Source organism: Amblyraja radiata, chromosome 10, assembly GCF_010909765.2.
Source record: "Amblyraja radiata isolate CabotCenter1 chromosome 10, sAmbRad1.1.pri, whole genome shotgun sequence".
Taxonomy (NCBI): domain Eukaryota; kingdom Metazoa; phylum Chordata; class Chondrichthyes; order Rajiformes; family Rajidae; genus Amblyraja; species Amblyraja radiata.
This window is the reverse complement of record NC_045965.1, coordinates 8,810,512-8,826,112: the sequence shown is the minus strand read 5'-3', so window position 1 is coordinate 8,826,112 and position 15,601 is coordinate 8,810,512. Positions and strand designations below refer to the sequence as shown.

At 42.8% G+C, this 15,601-nt stretch overlaps 1 protein-coding gene across 6 annotated transcripts in view; it reads right to left on the bottom strand.

The window, feature by feature from the left end:
- Nucleotides 1–12,396, bottom strand: part of aspm (assembly factor for spindle microtubules) — a 92,527-nt gene extending 80,131 nt beyond the window's left edge. For 3 of the 6 annotated variants that reach the window (XM_033027992.1, XM_033027995.1, XM_033027994.1), the window contains exons 1-6: nucleotides 12,027–12,347; nucleotides 10,402–10,542; nucleotides 5,628–6,852; nucleotides 4,464–4,562; nucleotides 3,071–3,217; nucleotides 2,381–2,629 (exon numbers count right to left, since the gene is read on the bottom strand). In XM_033027992.1, coding sequence (XP_032883883.1) covers nucleotides 2,381–2,629; nucleotides 3,071–3,217; nucleotides 4,464–4,562; nucleotides 5,628–6,852; nucleotides 10,402–10,542; nucleotides 12,027–12,284 — 2,119 coding nt within the window. In that variant the 5' untranslated portion in view covers nucleotides 12,285–12,347. Of the gene's footprint in view, nucleotides 1–2,380; nucleotides 2,630–3,070; nucleotides 3,218–4,463; nucleotides 4,563–5,627; nucleotides 6,853–10,401; nucleotides 10,543–12,026 lie in introns of all 6 variants that reach the window. The other 3 variants (XM_033027990.1, XM_033027993.1, XM_033027991.1) reach the window with 3 other exon arrangements.
- Between the last annotated feature and the right edge of the window lie 3,205 nt (nucleotides 12,397–15,601).

Here is a 15,601-nt window from a genome sequence, read left to right as displayed (position 1 = left end):
AGGGAAGATCAGCCATGATCACAATGAATGGCAGTGCTGGCTTGAAGGGGGTGTGAATAACCCGTGGGGGGGGGGGAAGAGGGGCCGAATATCCCACGGGGGGAGGTTGTGAAAGACCTGGGGCGGTGGGGGTGAATAACCTGGGGCGGTGGGGGGAGGTGGAGGTGTGGCACTAGGCAGCTTGAGAGCCCATTGTCATTGGTGCACTATGAGTATCATTGTGCCATCATCAGTGGAATGTCCTGGAAAAAGGTTGTGTGTGAGAACTGTTTTTGCCTTTTTTTTTTTTTTTAAACATGAACCATCAATAACTTGTGAAATATAGGATGAAATCTTAAGTGAAGCTGCGTGGAGGGGAAAAATGCGAGTCAGAATATGTAAAAATGTAAGCGTTACCGCGTAGCGATTTGGCGAAGATACAAAAACATATACACCCATACGGACACACACACACAAGATGAGACTTTTAATAGTGTACTAGACCAAATGGGATCCGTTGGGCCCCATCCCGCAATGCGTCGGCGCTCACCTCAGACTCAGTCGCCCCCCCGGAGCCAATCATCCCCACAAGGAAAAGAATGGAATTTATGGAGGGAATGGGGGTCCGAGGATCCAGGGGGCGGAGTGTGAGGGGTTGGGAGGATGTGGGATGGAGGAGAGGGGTGTGTGGGCACGGGCGGTGTAAGTGGGGGAGGGGGTGTGTAGGAGGGAAGGGAGGGTGTGGGCGGGGAGGAGAGGGGTGTCTGGGTGGGCGAGGAAAGGGGTGTGTGGGGGGGGGGTTATGGGTGTGTGGGGAGGGGGGTTAAGGGCGGGCGGGTGTGTGGGGGAGATGAGCGGGGTGTGGGGGGGAGGGAGAGAACTCGGAGAAAAGACAGGGAAGAGCCATGGGAGAGGTATAATGGGGGAGGGGGGGAAGTCAGGAGCCAGCGAATGGGACCAGAGGAGAAGTGGCTGGAGCTGGGAGGCGGTGCGATGAAGGTGTGGTCAGGACTCACAGCAGACGGCACCTGAGGATGCGGGTGGAGACCCGAGCGAGGCCGTGGGCGGGTGTGCACATGAGCGAGGTTGAGGGCTGACGCCGACCCGGTCAAGGCCACGGGCCGACCCAAGCGAGGCCTCATCTTCAGTATAGTGGCCAGGCTAGTGGGGGGGGGGGTCCAGAACATTCCAGCGTGGCTGCCCCCCCAACTTGGGAAGAATCAGTGGTTTGTGAAGTTTTGGGGAGGTGGAGAGGGCGGCGACCCCCTCACCTTGCGGGGACATTGTGACGTCACTCGAAGCTGCTTGAAGAATCTGTGAGTAATTTGAAAGGCCTTTTTGGCTTTTTTTCAAACTTTAATGATGAATAACATTTTTAATATAGTATGAAGGGAACCTGCTTATTATGTCGACCAGGTTAATGTGGGTAATAATCTGTAAAAATTTCAACTCCAGAACATAGAGTTTTGACGAAGGTGGAATAACACATACGCTCACACGTGTGCACACATACATACATATACATACAAGATGTCATGTTTAATTGGATATAGATTCATTATCAGTCTTTAATGCTTATGATATAATTTATCACAATACTCTGACAAGATTACCAGAGATTGATGTGTGTTTATTAACAATTCAAACCTGCATCAAGACCATGAATGTGTTGCTGCACTTATTACTGAGGCTAGATGAGAGCCCAAGGATCTTTTTGCCAAGGAGGAAGTACAATAAAGATTTACCAGAGTAAATCATGGGGATGAAAGACCAGCATACAATAACCGATTTAGAGCTTGTAAGAACAAGAGGTACAAAGAATTACAAAAACCAGGTTCGAGGAATATTTTTCTGTAGCTGAACATTACAGAAACAGAGGTCCCACTCTCAGGATATGAAATAAACAATTTAAAGGAACTTTATAAATAAAGGCTGTTTACCTGTGGAATTCTGTAGAAGAGAATTCCGTAGAAGGCCAAAAACAAAACATTAATCTATTGATCTATTTCTTAATGCTAAAAAGATTAAGTGATATAAGGAAAGGGTATAGGGTATGAATCAGTAATGTGTTAATGGTGAGGCATACACAAAAGGCCTACAGCTGCTTCTATTTTCTATGTCTGTGCATGATAGATTGACAACTCCTTTAGCTATTACGCTAAATTACAGGATTAGTGCAAGAAAATGGCAGAGGTAACTGATCGACCAAGATCTTATTGATTGGTAACGAGGTCCAAAGTAGCCCTCCTTCTTCAGCTCCTGCCAATATACAAAATAATATGGTCGACAGGATTCCATACCAATTCCAATCAAGCATAATGTTTGTACAAAGAATAAATTAGAGCATAACAACCTTCTGGCGGCATCTATAAAATTGTATAGTAAATGTTTGTATGATTACCCAAGTCTTTCCAGAGACAGCGATCTTTCCGCACAAGGAGATGATTCGCCTCAATATTTGCTTCCAGTTTCTGTATAACTTTGACCATCCCTTCAGATGTAAATAATCTGCAGGCTGCACGGCGGAGATGGTTGAGTCTACATTTTGCAGTGTATGCCCTCAATGACATTTCTTCTTTAGTTGGTGCTGAAGAAACACTCATTTTGTGGTGCTGTGTCTCAGAACCCATGAATAATGTAGCAGTATTCACTGGAAGATAAAGCCAACATATGCAGATTAACAAGATATAAAAAAATTGCATTAATTTTCTTCCACACTATTAAATGCCCATGAAGATTTTTTTATTGAATGTACAATTATGAAAATAAATGTAAATCTATAGATGGAAATTTTTTTTTTTTTAATTTGCATTCTCACAAGATCAGTAAAACTCTATTCTATATTTTGGTTTCTTTTTCTCTCTCTCGCACTACTTTGATGTACTCAAGTACAGTAAGATTTGCCCGGATAGCATTCAAAGGTATTTCCACTGTATCTCAGGATACATGACAATAATTAACTAATAGTAATCTGAAAATGCCAAGACAGTGAATGACATGAACAATAAAACATAGACTAGTGCATCAAGTGCACCTGAAACAACATTACAGAACATACTAAGAGCAGCATATGGTAATTATTATAGTTCACCTCTGGAGGACTCAGTGTTCACTGCAAAGTCATCTGGAGTAAGAATAAAATTTAACCACCACTTGAATCCTCTTTCCTGCTTCTCTTTCCAACGTTCATCATAAAACATGTTTTTCGCAGCAAATGGCAGTGGATGTCTTGGAATAACTGAAACATACAAGTGACCATCTTAAATGCCTACCAGCAGAAATATGTAACAAAATATTGTTTGAAAACCAGAGGAATCCCAATCGGCTACCTATGGTTATGAACAACAATGAATTAACATTAACATTAATACTTATGCATAAAACACACATTTATAATTTAACCTCTTGTATGCATTTGCTAATTACATTGTGAAAGATAACCCCCAGAGTGTGATGATGCTTCTTTATTACTCGGGTGCTATACTTGTTATAGAATTATGGTTGATCTTTTAAGAAAATATATATGAAGCAGGTACATTCTATGTACTAATGGAATCAATACATGTAGCCAAAAGCCCAAGTCAAAGCCCATAATACGACTAGTCAAAATGCTGTTGCCCAGTTAGTAGTAAATAAATCACCCTGTATTTAAGCTGTTTCTCAGTGCAAAGTATTTAATGTTTCTACTGCATGGTACGTGATAAATGCTCTTTAATAACAGCAGCGTTTAAAATCCAAGTAAACAAATCAATTCAATGGGCAGAATAATTTGAAAACTAAGAACACTTATTATCTCTAAACACTTGCTATCTTGAGCAATCTCTAAGCCCGCTAACTTATTTTCGCAAGATGTATTTTTAGACAAAGGTAACGTCCCTGCGCTGATATGGTATTGATTCCAGTGATTTTACATTTCACAGTTGAGCTTACTGGACTTGATATTACAATCCCTACTATAGTTGGCACCTTCTTAATATCTTGAGTGGGGGTAGGGGTAAAAACTTCATTGGGGTCATCAGGTGGGCACCCTCCTTCCTTGGTGTTTTAGGCCCACGACACCTCCAGAGGGCTCAACAGCAACACCTGGCGTTCCAGGTGCGCTCCCCTCTGTTTTACCCGTCTTGGTGGTCATTTTGCAGCCCAGTCCTTCCTCTTCAGCCAGAAGATACTTGATATGGACACCAGCTTGCAGCGATAATATGTACTCACTGGTGCACTTAACCAGCTAATTTCACCAACACTTACCTCTTGCAAGATGACAGAAATCAAATTTCCTAGTTTAATTTGAAACATAGCATTTCTAGATTATTCCCAGGTATAATAACAAATATTTAAAAAACACAAATGTTTTATTATTACTTTAGAAAAATAAATTTGATGGACACAGTATATTATCCACCAACATTCAGAATGCAAAAAAGAGTTTAAATATTTAACAAGGATTAAACATTTAAACATGCTGCAAAATTGAACTATTTACATACCAGTCTTAATCAATTTTCTGAAAGTTAATTGTGACTGTCCAACACCAGGCATAAGTTTACCACGGTTCACTTGAGCAGTGAAAGACTTGACTTGAGAAACTGTAGAGTTCAGTAAATTGAGTACATTATAATATATCCTACAACTTGAATTAACTGACAGGTCTTTATTTTTAACAAAGTTTATACAAACTATATACTGTAAATGTTACTTGTAATCATTTACACAGGTATGAACTTGATTGACAATTATATTGTTGATACGCTAGATACATAACAGATGGGATAAATGTTTGACTTCCTTTGTTACTTCAATGAATTTTGCGTTGGTATGTACTTCATAGCCAATACAATGCAGTACTTTCATATTCTGTATTTCATTATAATCATAAATTGCATCTTATAATTAATGTAATGATTACAAGACCTAATGCAAGGCCTCCTACTATAACCCATGGACTTGTCTGATTATGCATAACTAAAATATGGTCTGATAATACAGTGAATTCTTGATCAGTACGGGTGTCAGAGGTTATGGAGAGAAGGCAGGAGAATGGGGTTGGGAGAGATAGATCAGCCATGATTGAATGGCGGAGTAGACTTGATCGGCCTAATTCTGCTCCTATCACTTATGTTCATGATTTGTACAGTACTGCCTTGAAATATCAACACATTCAACAGAATAGGCTGCGTTTAATTTGGCTTTTTCAGCGGCTATTAACATTCTATTGGTGAGCAACAAGATTTCTAAATTAAATTAAAGGAATAATGTCCAGCAGTGAGTATTTCGCACTCAAAACAAACCAATCTTTATGGCTCCACAAAGATAAATTCACTACATTTAAACACAAGCATCATTTGTTCAGCTGCAAATTAGTACATTTACATTAAATATACCGAGTGCTTCTGAAGCTTGAAGATTTGATTGTTCACAAATGCCATACTGGGCTCCAAAAATCAGTTCATGTACTGTTTTGTGCTGGGATGCAATAAACAAAAATTTTGTATGAGATTATCAAACATGTTGGTAATCTGCTCCTCTTAGTTTCAAACATCACCTTCTCCATTTTATGCTTAAACAAGACAGAATATATACATATTGTAGTTTTCTTATTCGTTATTAATCTCCCATAATCTCTAAATAAAAAAAGTACTTTAAATTCATACCAGATTTTCTTTTCTGGATCCGTTTTCCTCCTCCGTTTGTGTATCTTGAAAATGTGTTTTTTACATTTGTCTTACTACTAGATTGTCCAACACACTTAGACTTTCTTTTATTGGTATCAATATCCTTTTCATATCCATTATTTGACAAATATTCTGATTTTTTTCTTATTCTGCTTGGAAGGGATGACCTGTTAGCAATTTTAGTGTTTCTGTTGCCAGTTTTACTCTCAACACCAACAACAGACCTTGATTGAAAATGAGAGTTGACTTCCACAAAATGATCACATGAAAATTTAACTTTGTTTTCCAACTCAGAGTGAACAACAGTATTTGTTATATCTGTAGTTGTCAAAACAGGGAGCATCTTGGTTTGAGCAGTGAACTGGTGTCCACATACCTGTGAATTCCGAGGGAGATCAGGGGTTTTAGAATTAACAAAAAAGGTTAATCTTAATTCAGCAGGTTTCAGTTCTTCTACATCTCTAACAGGTGATTCAGGCTTTAACATAAACCATGGACTACTTTCCTGTAGTAAAGAATTTCCAGATTTCACATTTTCAATGGAGGAGGCTTTGACAGATTTATCTTGACTTAACCAAGGCTGATCCATTCGCATCCTTGCATCCTTCAGAAATTGATCTGGTGATAGGACTGATGACACAACAACTGGTTCAGCATCTTCATCCGGGATATAACTGTTATTTACAAAAGAATCAGGGCTTAAAATCCGCCGTTTATTAACAGGAGTTTGAGGAGAAGTGCAAAAACATTTTTGAGATGTTCTAGTAGAAGATAATTTTGCTGATTGACACTCCAAATTCAGCCTAGAATTCACAATCTCAGATGCACACAATTCATCAGGCATTTTCACAGCACCCAGCTTCATTGGCGATGACATCTCTTTACCTTTACAGACAGGGCAGGTGGCAAATCTTGTAAGTGATTGTGGAGTACAATTTTCAAGTTCTTTTATTTGGCATGGCGGTAGTATTGGTGAGAGATGCATTATCTCATGATTGTCATACTCTAAAGTATCTGCAGGGTTGCTAACTGGTCCAAAGTTTTCACATGCCTGAAGAGGACTTAGAGGTCGTCCAATTGTCATATAATCTTTTTTCTGTGATATAATAATTGTCTTGCTGGCTATTGAAGAATTTATTTTCTGTTTCAACCGAATAGTACTTTCCGAAACCTTCTTGTCTTTAATTGATTCCCAAAGGCTTCTCTGCAAGCAAGAATATATGGCTTCAAACTATTTTAATCAGACACGTTTCATTACTTAGAAGTATTCATATTGTACAATAAATGTATCAGAATTACAATCGAAGTCTTAGCACCATTTTTAGAGATGACGTAAAAACAGTACATCGAGCAGCACATCACAGGAACAGGCCCTTCAGTCCATTGCACCCACACACACCGTGTTGCTAACTAATCAGGGTTCTCACTTAACTTTTTGCTGTTGCCAGCAGGGAAACCTAGGCAGCTTTTTAGGTTGCCAAATTACAGTTTAAGTGGTCATTTAAGACGACTTGCATGACACATGCGATCATGTGCTCGGACGAAGTGCAGTTACCAGTTGGAATTATGCTCAATGAAGCATTCACATATTATTTATGCTTCAAATAAAGTCACAAACTAAACACATTCACCAATCAAGACATGATATATACCACAATGACATGCAGCAAAATTACAATACAGTATCTCAATTCTTTTTACACATTGCAATGAATGCCGTTTCTATTATTTCTTTCCACTTCTAAACAAAAAATGCGGTTGGATTTTTCAGCGTATGATCAACCTGTGTCAATAAATCCTGGACCATAGTAACATATATGCTTAACCATGCCCACTACAGGTTGATGCAAGCATGTTTTCTGTGAAGGACCGAAAATTATTATGACATCGCCATAGCATGGGTCTTTTCCTCTTGAATCTTCAATCATCAATCTCTGTTGTGCCCAGTCACAGCAAGGTAAGTTGATAAATAATTGAATCGATCTACACAAAAAAACTGGAGAAACTCAGTGGGTGCAGCAGCATCTATGGAGCAAAGGAAATAGGCAATGTTTCGGGCAGAAACCCTTCTTCAGACTGAAGAAGGGTTTCGGCCCGAAACGTTGCCCATTTCCTTCGCTCCATAGATGCTGCTGCACCCGCTGAGTTTCTCCAGCTTTTTTGTGTACCTTCGATTTTCCAGCATCTGCAGTTCCTTCTTAAACACAATTGAATCGATCTGTTTGACACATTTGAAGGTCGACACACTAACAACATCAAGAGGGGAAAAATAGATACATAATATATCCCTTCTGCTCTAGGATTTTGTAATTTAAAAGCAACAATGAGAATGGAAGTGTACTTTGATTTTCTTTTAACATACTTGATACTGTATTATTATTATTATTATTATTACCTGACCAGACCTATACCATACTTATGAATGTACATAGTACCTCTTGTACTCTGTGCCCACTAAGAAGATGAGTCATGTAAGTAGGTATTGAATCAATCGTGGAACTTGGCGTGAGATTGCCCAGAAGGCCAATAAAAATGGCTGAAGTGATTTTTTTTTGGGGCGGTGGGGGGCATATCAACTTTAAATGTTTTATTTTGTATTGGTCCACTTCCAGATCCAAATCACCGTATCTAACTTTTCACAGGGATGGATTCACTGAGTAGACTGAATTCCTCTCTCCCCTCCACCCCCCTTCCCGCATCCATCCCTCCTTCTCCACTCCCCCCGTTACCCTTCCCCTCTCCCCCTTCTTCCCTTCCCCTCTTCCTCCTCCCCACTCCCCCCCCCCACACCCCCTTGTCCCTCCCTTCTCCCATTTTCCAACCCCCTTTCCCATCCCACTTTCCCCAACGCTCCCCCATTTGCGGATCCCGCTAATTGTTCTGCGCAAAGTCTAGTCATGCTACTCCACAGCATCTGTTTTAGTAACATTGACTATGGGATAAATGCAGACTTTGGGAACAACACCCCACCCACCCCCCCTCGCCATGCTTCAAAATGGGTGGTGGGTATTTAGACTCAGTGGTCGGAGCAGGTGGGTGGCACTTGTACATTGATGGGACCCAGTTGAAAAGCCCGCTGCCTCTGGGGGTTTGGATAGATCATTTGGAGAGAGATCTGCCTCTGGGACAACTCGTGACGAAGTTTAGTTCCCATGCAGAATATTCGGGGTTCGGGTCCAACCCGAGGCCCCTGTGTCACATTTAGTTCAGAGATTCAGTGCCCTTCGGCCCACCGAGTCCGCACCTACCAGCGATCCCATGCACATTATCCCACACACGCTAGGGACAATTTATACGTAAATACCAAGCCTATCAACCTAGTTAGGGTTAGGGTTACCTCCCGCACTCCAAAGGCACACAGGTTTGTATAAATTGTCCCTTGCATGGGACAGTGGGCGGGGGATCGCTGGTTGCAGGCTGGGTCCACAAATTTGTGACGTCGGGGAAAGTGGGGGGTTGGAGAAGGGATGGAGAGGGGAAGAAGGGGGATGTGAGGGGAGTGGGGTGGGAATGGGGAAGGGAAAGAAGAATGGAGCGGGGAGAAGGGAGGCAGGAAAGAAGGAGGGGAGAAGGGTGGGTGGAAAAGGAGGGATGGGCCAGGAGAGGGGGGGGGATGATGGGGGTGGAGGGGAGAGGGGAGTTCAGTCTACACTCACTGAATCCATCCCTGTGAAAAGTTAGAGACGGTGATTGGATCTGGAAGCAGACAAATACCTCTGTAAAACTGAATGACTTAGACATCTTTTCATTTTCACAATTGATTTTATTGTATTAATTTTTAAATATTAATGTTTAAAATCCATGCATTGAAGAATATTTTACAGTCCATCTGTGGTCCCTAACCCTAACCCATCCCTAACCGGGCGTCACCTGCAGGAGAGCATACGTCAGCGTGTATGTCGTGCAACTCGGACAGCGGACGGCCTGGCGCAAAATGTGCTGCCGTTTCTCAGAGCTCCTGTCTTATCCTTGTTCCATGCCTTGCCCTGTGGAGTTGCTGCTCGTTTGTGAACCACTGGCTCAGGCAGCGGATTGACGCTCGACACCGCTGCAAATTGTTCTGCTGCTGTTGTTCCCTTAAAGGGCCTATCCCACTGCGATTTTTTTGCAACTGCGGAGCATCAGCGATGGTTTTACGGGCGTCAGTCACTGACGTTCCGCAGTCGCCGGAAAAAATCGCTATTTAACACTGCTATTATTTCTGCTTCCACGGCTTCTCATGGCAAAGCATTCCAGGCACCTGGCACTGTATTAAAAAATTTGATCTTCAAATTTATTTTAAACTTTCCCTCTCTCACCTTAAATCTATGCCATCTAGTCTTTGACATATCCACCCTGGGAAAAGGAAGCTGACCATCTATTTAACACGGCTTCCCCATCTATCCCTTTCAATGTTATATACAATTATTATGTCTCCTGTCACCCTCCGAATTTACCAGAGAAAACAACTTAGATTCTGAAACACAAAACTCTTCCATGCCACCTCACACAGACTTGAGTAGATTTTTACCATTATTGCCTTTGCCCCTTTATGTATCATCTTGATGGTGGCAGATATCACTTTTGGTGAAGTCTGATGTGCCTGTTAATGTATACTCTAATACATCAAAAAGTCAAAATTTCTAAGCATTTTGGAAAGTATACATTTCAAATCAATACAAAACCTCATTCCATTGCATTCTGGTTACAATAAAACTAAAGATGCGAAAGAATCCAATGTCGACTATGAAAGAAGGGAGAGAAAAAAAATAACCTTTTTTTTGGGTAGGTCTTCTGCCTTGCCCAAAAGAATGCAAAGTAGTTTTACACAACCAACACGAAATGTCACTGTCTCCCGGACTCCTCCCGCTTCCACAGGTGTCCAAGTTATGGAAAGATAATATCTTTCTGCTGGCTGTGAAAGAAGATAGAATAACTTTTTTTTTTTTTTAATTACTTTCTTGCAAAATTGAAACACTTGAGAGACAACAACCGTAATTTCAGCACCCACATGCATAAATCCAATGACACTAAAGGAAAGGAAATATATCTTAGAACCACAAGGAAATGCATATGCTGGATTTGAGCAAAACATGAAATGCTGAGGAACATCTGTGAAGGGAATGGACAGACTCTGGGTTAGGACTTCTTTAGATGGCAAGATATCTTGTTGGGCAGGAGTGAGACTTGGGGGCACACCTTTAGTTGGTGGTGCTCTCTTACACCCACAACACTTGCCCTTAATATGATAGAGATGGGAATGGCAAATGAAGTGATCTGTCACAATCTTGTTAATTGTCAAACTCAAAGCATCATGTGGCTTACTTCAAGTGTTATTTTCAGCTCAAGGGGAAGGTTGACCCTGCTCAGATGTTGTGAATACCCTCCCGGTACTGTCTGAAGAAGACCCGCTGAGCTACTCCAGCTTTTTGTGTCTAGTACGGTACTTCTATCCAGACTCCAGTCTACCCTCGAGAATGAGCTATCTCAAGAAAATATTCATCTCCAGGTGCACGCAAATCCCAAAACATTTCTAAACAATCTTCAACTCTACCATTCATCTTGAGAAGTAAAGTGGAGACAGCTCGAGAGATTTTAGATCTGTTACTCAAAGAGACAGCACGGGACCACAAGAAAAAATCTTCGCAACCAAGGAGTCGGTTAAGCAGTGTACACTATCAAACACAAAGATGCGAGGAAACGGAATACGAACGAGTGACCGTGGCTTATCCCAATGAGGAACTCAACAAGCAGCTTGAAATCTGGACAGAGGCACTGCTGATGTAGACACATTGAGACTTGACAACAAGGGTAGGAAATCTGAACTGACACTCAGCTGTGGGAGGAAATCGACAAGGTTGCAAAGAAAGAGACAGGAGGGTCTACGGAGGATGGTGACACGATAAACTAGATGCTTAAATTTTCAGCGCACGTCCAAGTGTAGGAGGAACTCAGTCAGTAGCATCTGTGAACAGATGACATTTTGGGCTGGGATTCTTGCACTCAGTGGTACCACACCCCCACTCCCTCCACCTCCCCCCACACCTACCCAACCCCACCATGGACTCATTCACCCGCAGCCTTGATCCATAAAATTATCAGTAAACGTGGCTGGCCAAAAACAAAGTATTGTTTCCTTCACCCACTCGTCCCCTAGGTAGTTTACTGCTCGCCTCACACACCCGAGGACACACCCCCGCCCCAGCCGAACTGGGGGAGCTCCCTCGCCCCACACCCACCGGCGGCGCTCCCTCTCCCCACACACCCACCCGGGGACGCTCCCTCGTGTGACACGCCCAACCGGGGACGCTCCCTCGCCCCACACCCGGGGACGCTCCCTCACTCCACACCCGGGGACGCTCCCTCACTCCACGTCCACGACACCACCCGGTCCTTCACCTGCACTACGAAGTCCCGCTGGCTGAGCTCGAAGCCCTTGCAGTCGGAGAGCCGCTCGACGGTGACCCGGAGCGGCGATATGTCGGGGTTGTCCACGGCCAGGCGCTCGACCCTCGACCGGCCCGTCCGCACCGTGCCGAAGGAGACGTGGGGTACGCGGGCAAAGTGGGTGAGTGTCAGCACAGGGATGGGGTCGGACTGCTGGCTCTGTCGAGCTGAGTCCAACTCGGGCTCCTTCGTCCGGAGCAGCGCAGCCATTGTTCGTCGCTGTCGTCCTGCGGCTGGAGAGCGGGTGGGCGAGCAGCAACCGTCGTCTCGAGCCCCTCGCGGACGATCAACCGTCGTCGCGAGCTCCGTCTGCCAATCACACTCGTCCCGAGAGCCCGCCCACCGCCACCGCCAATCAGACGCCGCGGCTCATCCACAGCGCCCGCCCACCGCCACCGCGGCCAATCAGACGCCAGAGCTCCACGACGAACCCCGCCCCAACCGTCAGTCCCGCGGACCAATGGCAGGCGGCGCCGGCGGAATGTTTTGGTTCGAAAGCGGCGCGGGTGCGTTTGGGTTTGAATGCGGGCGGGGCCGGAGCCGGAGCCGGAGCTCACTGCCAAAGGCAACTGCATTTATGGTTCATGTACATCTTCTGCTGAGAAATAAGATAAAGACAGAAATAGAGCGTTGCGTCTGATCCATGAGAAGGAACTTTGAGATCTATTTATCTCTATCTTGCCTCTCACACATAGGCACACACACACGAACTTATATACGTTAAATTTGTGCATAGTGTGTGTAAAAGCAATACAAGGGAAACTGCACAAAGGAGGGGGCTGGGGAAGAAGGATGGGAGGGAAATGGGCAGAAACGTAGATTAAGCAGGGGCAAAACATTTAATGATAAAATTAACTAAAATATGTGAATTGATAGATGAACTATATCACACACATACTGTTCCCCTACAACACTGATTACACCAAAGATCCTTATAGCGGAGCAAAATAGACCTGCTAAATGCAATGGGCTGGCGTGTAGTACGCAACGGAGCGGGACGTTATTTTCGTCCATTTCAGTAACCCGACCCGACTGTAAATCCCTCTCGGTTGCGGGGGAACAGTTTGTGTGTGTGATATAGGGTTAGATTCATAATTCTGTTAAATGTTGTTAAAGATTAATATGTTAACAAATTATGATTCTGTTAGTTGTCTATTTTAATGGGGGGGGGGGGGGTAACCTCTCTTTTTAAATGGCTCATGTGCTGTGTTTGAGTTGATTTTTGTATTACACTTGCACTCTAATTTATCTAATCACACGGTTCACAACTGCGGTATTTGGAAAAATAATAGCAATATGAAGATTCCAGTTGCTCTACTCTTGGAATGTTCCTTTATCATTTATTGTGTCTATAGAATTGTTTTTCAACAATAAAATGGGTCTGGACTTCCCAATAGCCAGAGAGTGGAATGAGATCTGTCTGTAATGGCGGGGTTATCTAATGAAGGATTTAACAAAATAAAATTTGTTTTGAGCTAGATTTTAAAATGATGTGTAACTTAAGGATTGTTTTATTCAGCGACCATACAACTGATTAGATTGTGTAGCTTGTGTAGGAAAGAACACACATATATGAATGTGATATAGATGTATATAATACGCAAATATATTTCTCCAGATGTTTATATATAACTAGACCAAGTGCCAGTTCCTGGACACTTTAATTCTCCTTCCCATTCCTACACAGACCTTTCTGTCCTCGATCTCCTCCATTGTCAGAGTGAGGTTAAATGGAAATTGGAGGGACAGCATCTCCTACTTTGTTTGGGAAGCTTACAGCCCAGTGGTATGAATATTGATTTCTCTCACTTTAGGTAGCCCCGGCATTCCCTCTCTCTCTATCCCTTCCCCACCCAAGTCACACTAGCTTCTCACTTTCACCCCATAAACAGCTGACAATGGCCTGTTTGCTTTATCATCATTACTTTTTTTGCATATCTTTCATTCATTGTTCTTTATCTCTCCACATCATCTATATCTCTCATTTCCCTTATCCCTAACCAGTCTGAAGACAGGTCGTGACCCAAAACATCACCCATTCCTTCTCTCCAGAAATGCTGCCTGTACCGCTGAGTTACTCCAGCTTTTTGTGTCCATCTTCTATCCATGTACCCAGCCAAATGTTTCTTAATCATTGCGATAGTCCCTGCCTCAATTACCTCCTCCGGCAGCTCGTTCCATACAACCACCCCCCTTTGTGTGGAAAAAGTTGCCCCTCAGATTGCTATTAAATCTTTTTGCCTTCATCTTAAGATTTGGTCCTTGTCGTCTGGTCCTTGATTTCTCTGCTCTGAGCAAAAGACTTTGTGCATTACCCAATCTATTCCTCTCATGATTTTATACACCTCTATAAGATGAAACCTCATCCTCCAGCGCTCCAAGGAATGGAGTCGCAGCCTGCTCAACCTCTCCCTATAGCTCAGACCCTCGAGTCCTGGCAACATCGTAAATCTTCTCTGTACCCTTTCCAGTCTGACATCTTTCCTTTAACATGGTGCCCAGAACTGAACACAATACTCTAAATGCAGCCTCACCAAAGTCTTATATAACTGCTTATTAAACTTTTAAACCTTATTAAACTCTCTTTTAGTTGATTGATGGATCTCTTCAGCGGGGTGAAATTTATCAAGATTTGTTTAAGCAAGCAATGTTGTGTTTTTGTGCATAAATACCCCATTTATAAATATACACAATATATTATTATTAATATGTAATAAATATGTATGCATGCACAAGTATGAGGTAAATCTTGCTTGCAGCAGCATCACAGACACATAGACTCAAACACACAAAAACTAATTAAACACAAATTCTACAAGACAGTAAAAGGAAAAAGACTGTTGGTGAGAAGGGGCAATATGTAATAAAGAACTGCAGATACTGATTTATACAAAAAAATAGATACGATGTGCTGGAGTAACTCAGTGGGTCAGGCAGCATCTCGTTGTGTATCTTTGTGAAAAAGGCATTCATGTTGAAATGCGCAATGGTAATGCAGGAGTTTATCCGTAGTTGTAGGATTAGAATTGCGGACACGAGAACTGCAGATGCGGGTGGTTTTAAACTGAATAAGGGGGGTGGGGTGTCGAATGGGCTAGTGGAGGATGGAGTTAAAGGGAAAGGGTTTCTTAAATGTGTGAGCGTAGAGACAGAAGGGTGTAAAATGAGGGTAGAAGCAATAGGTAGCAAGGTGAAAAGTAAAAGTGGCAGGCCGGAAAATCCAGGGCAAAAATCAAAAAGGGCCACTTTTCAACATAATTGTATAAGGGGTAAGAGTGTTGTAAAAACAAGCCTGAAAGCTTTGTGTCTCAATGCAAGGAGCATTCGTAATAAGGTGGATGAGTTGAATGTGCAGATAGCTATTAATGACTATGATATAGTTGGGATCACGGAGACATGGCTCCAGGGTGACCAAGGCTGGGAGCTGAACATCCAGGGATATTCAATATTCAGGAGGGATAGAGAGAAAGGAAAAGGAGGTGGGGTAGCGTTGCTGATTAGAGAGGAGATTAACGCAATGGAAAGGA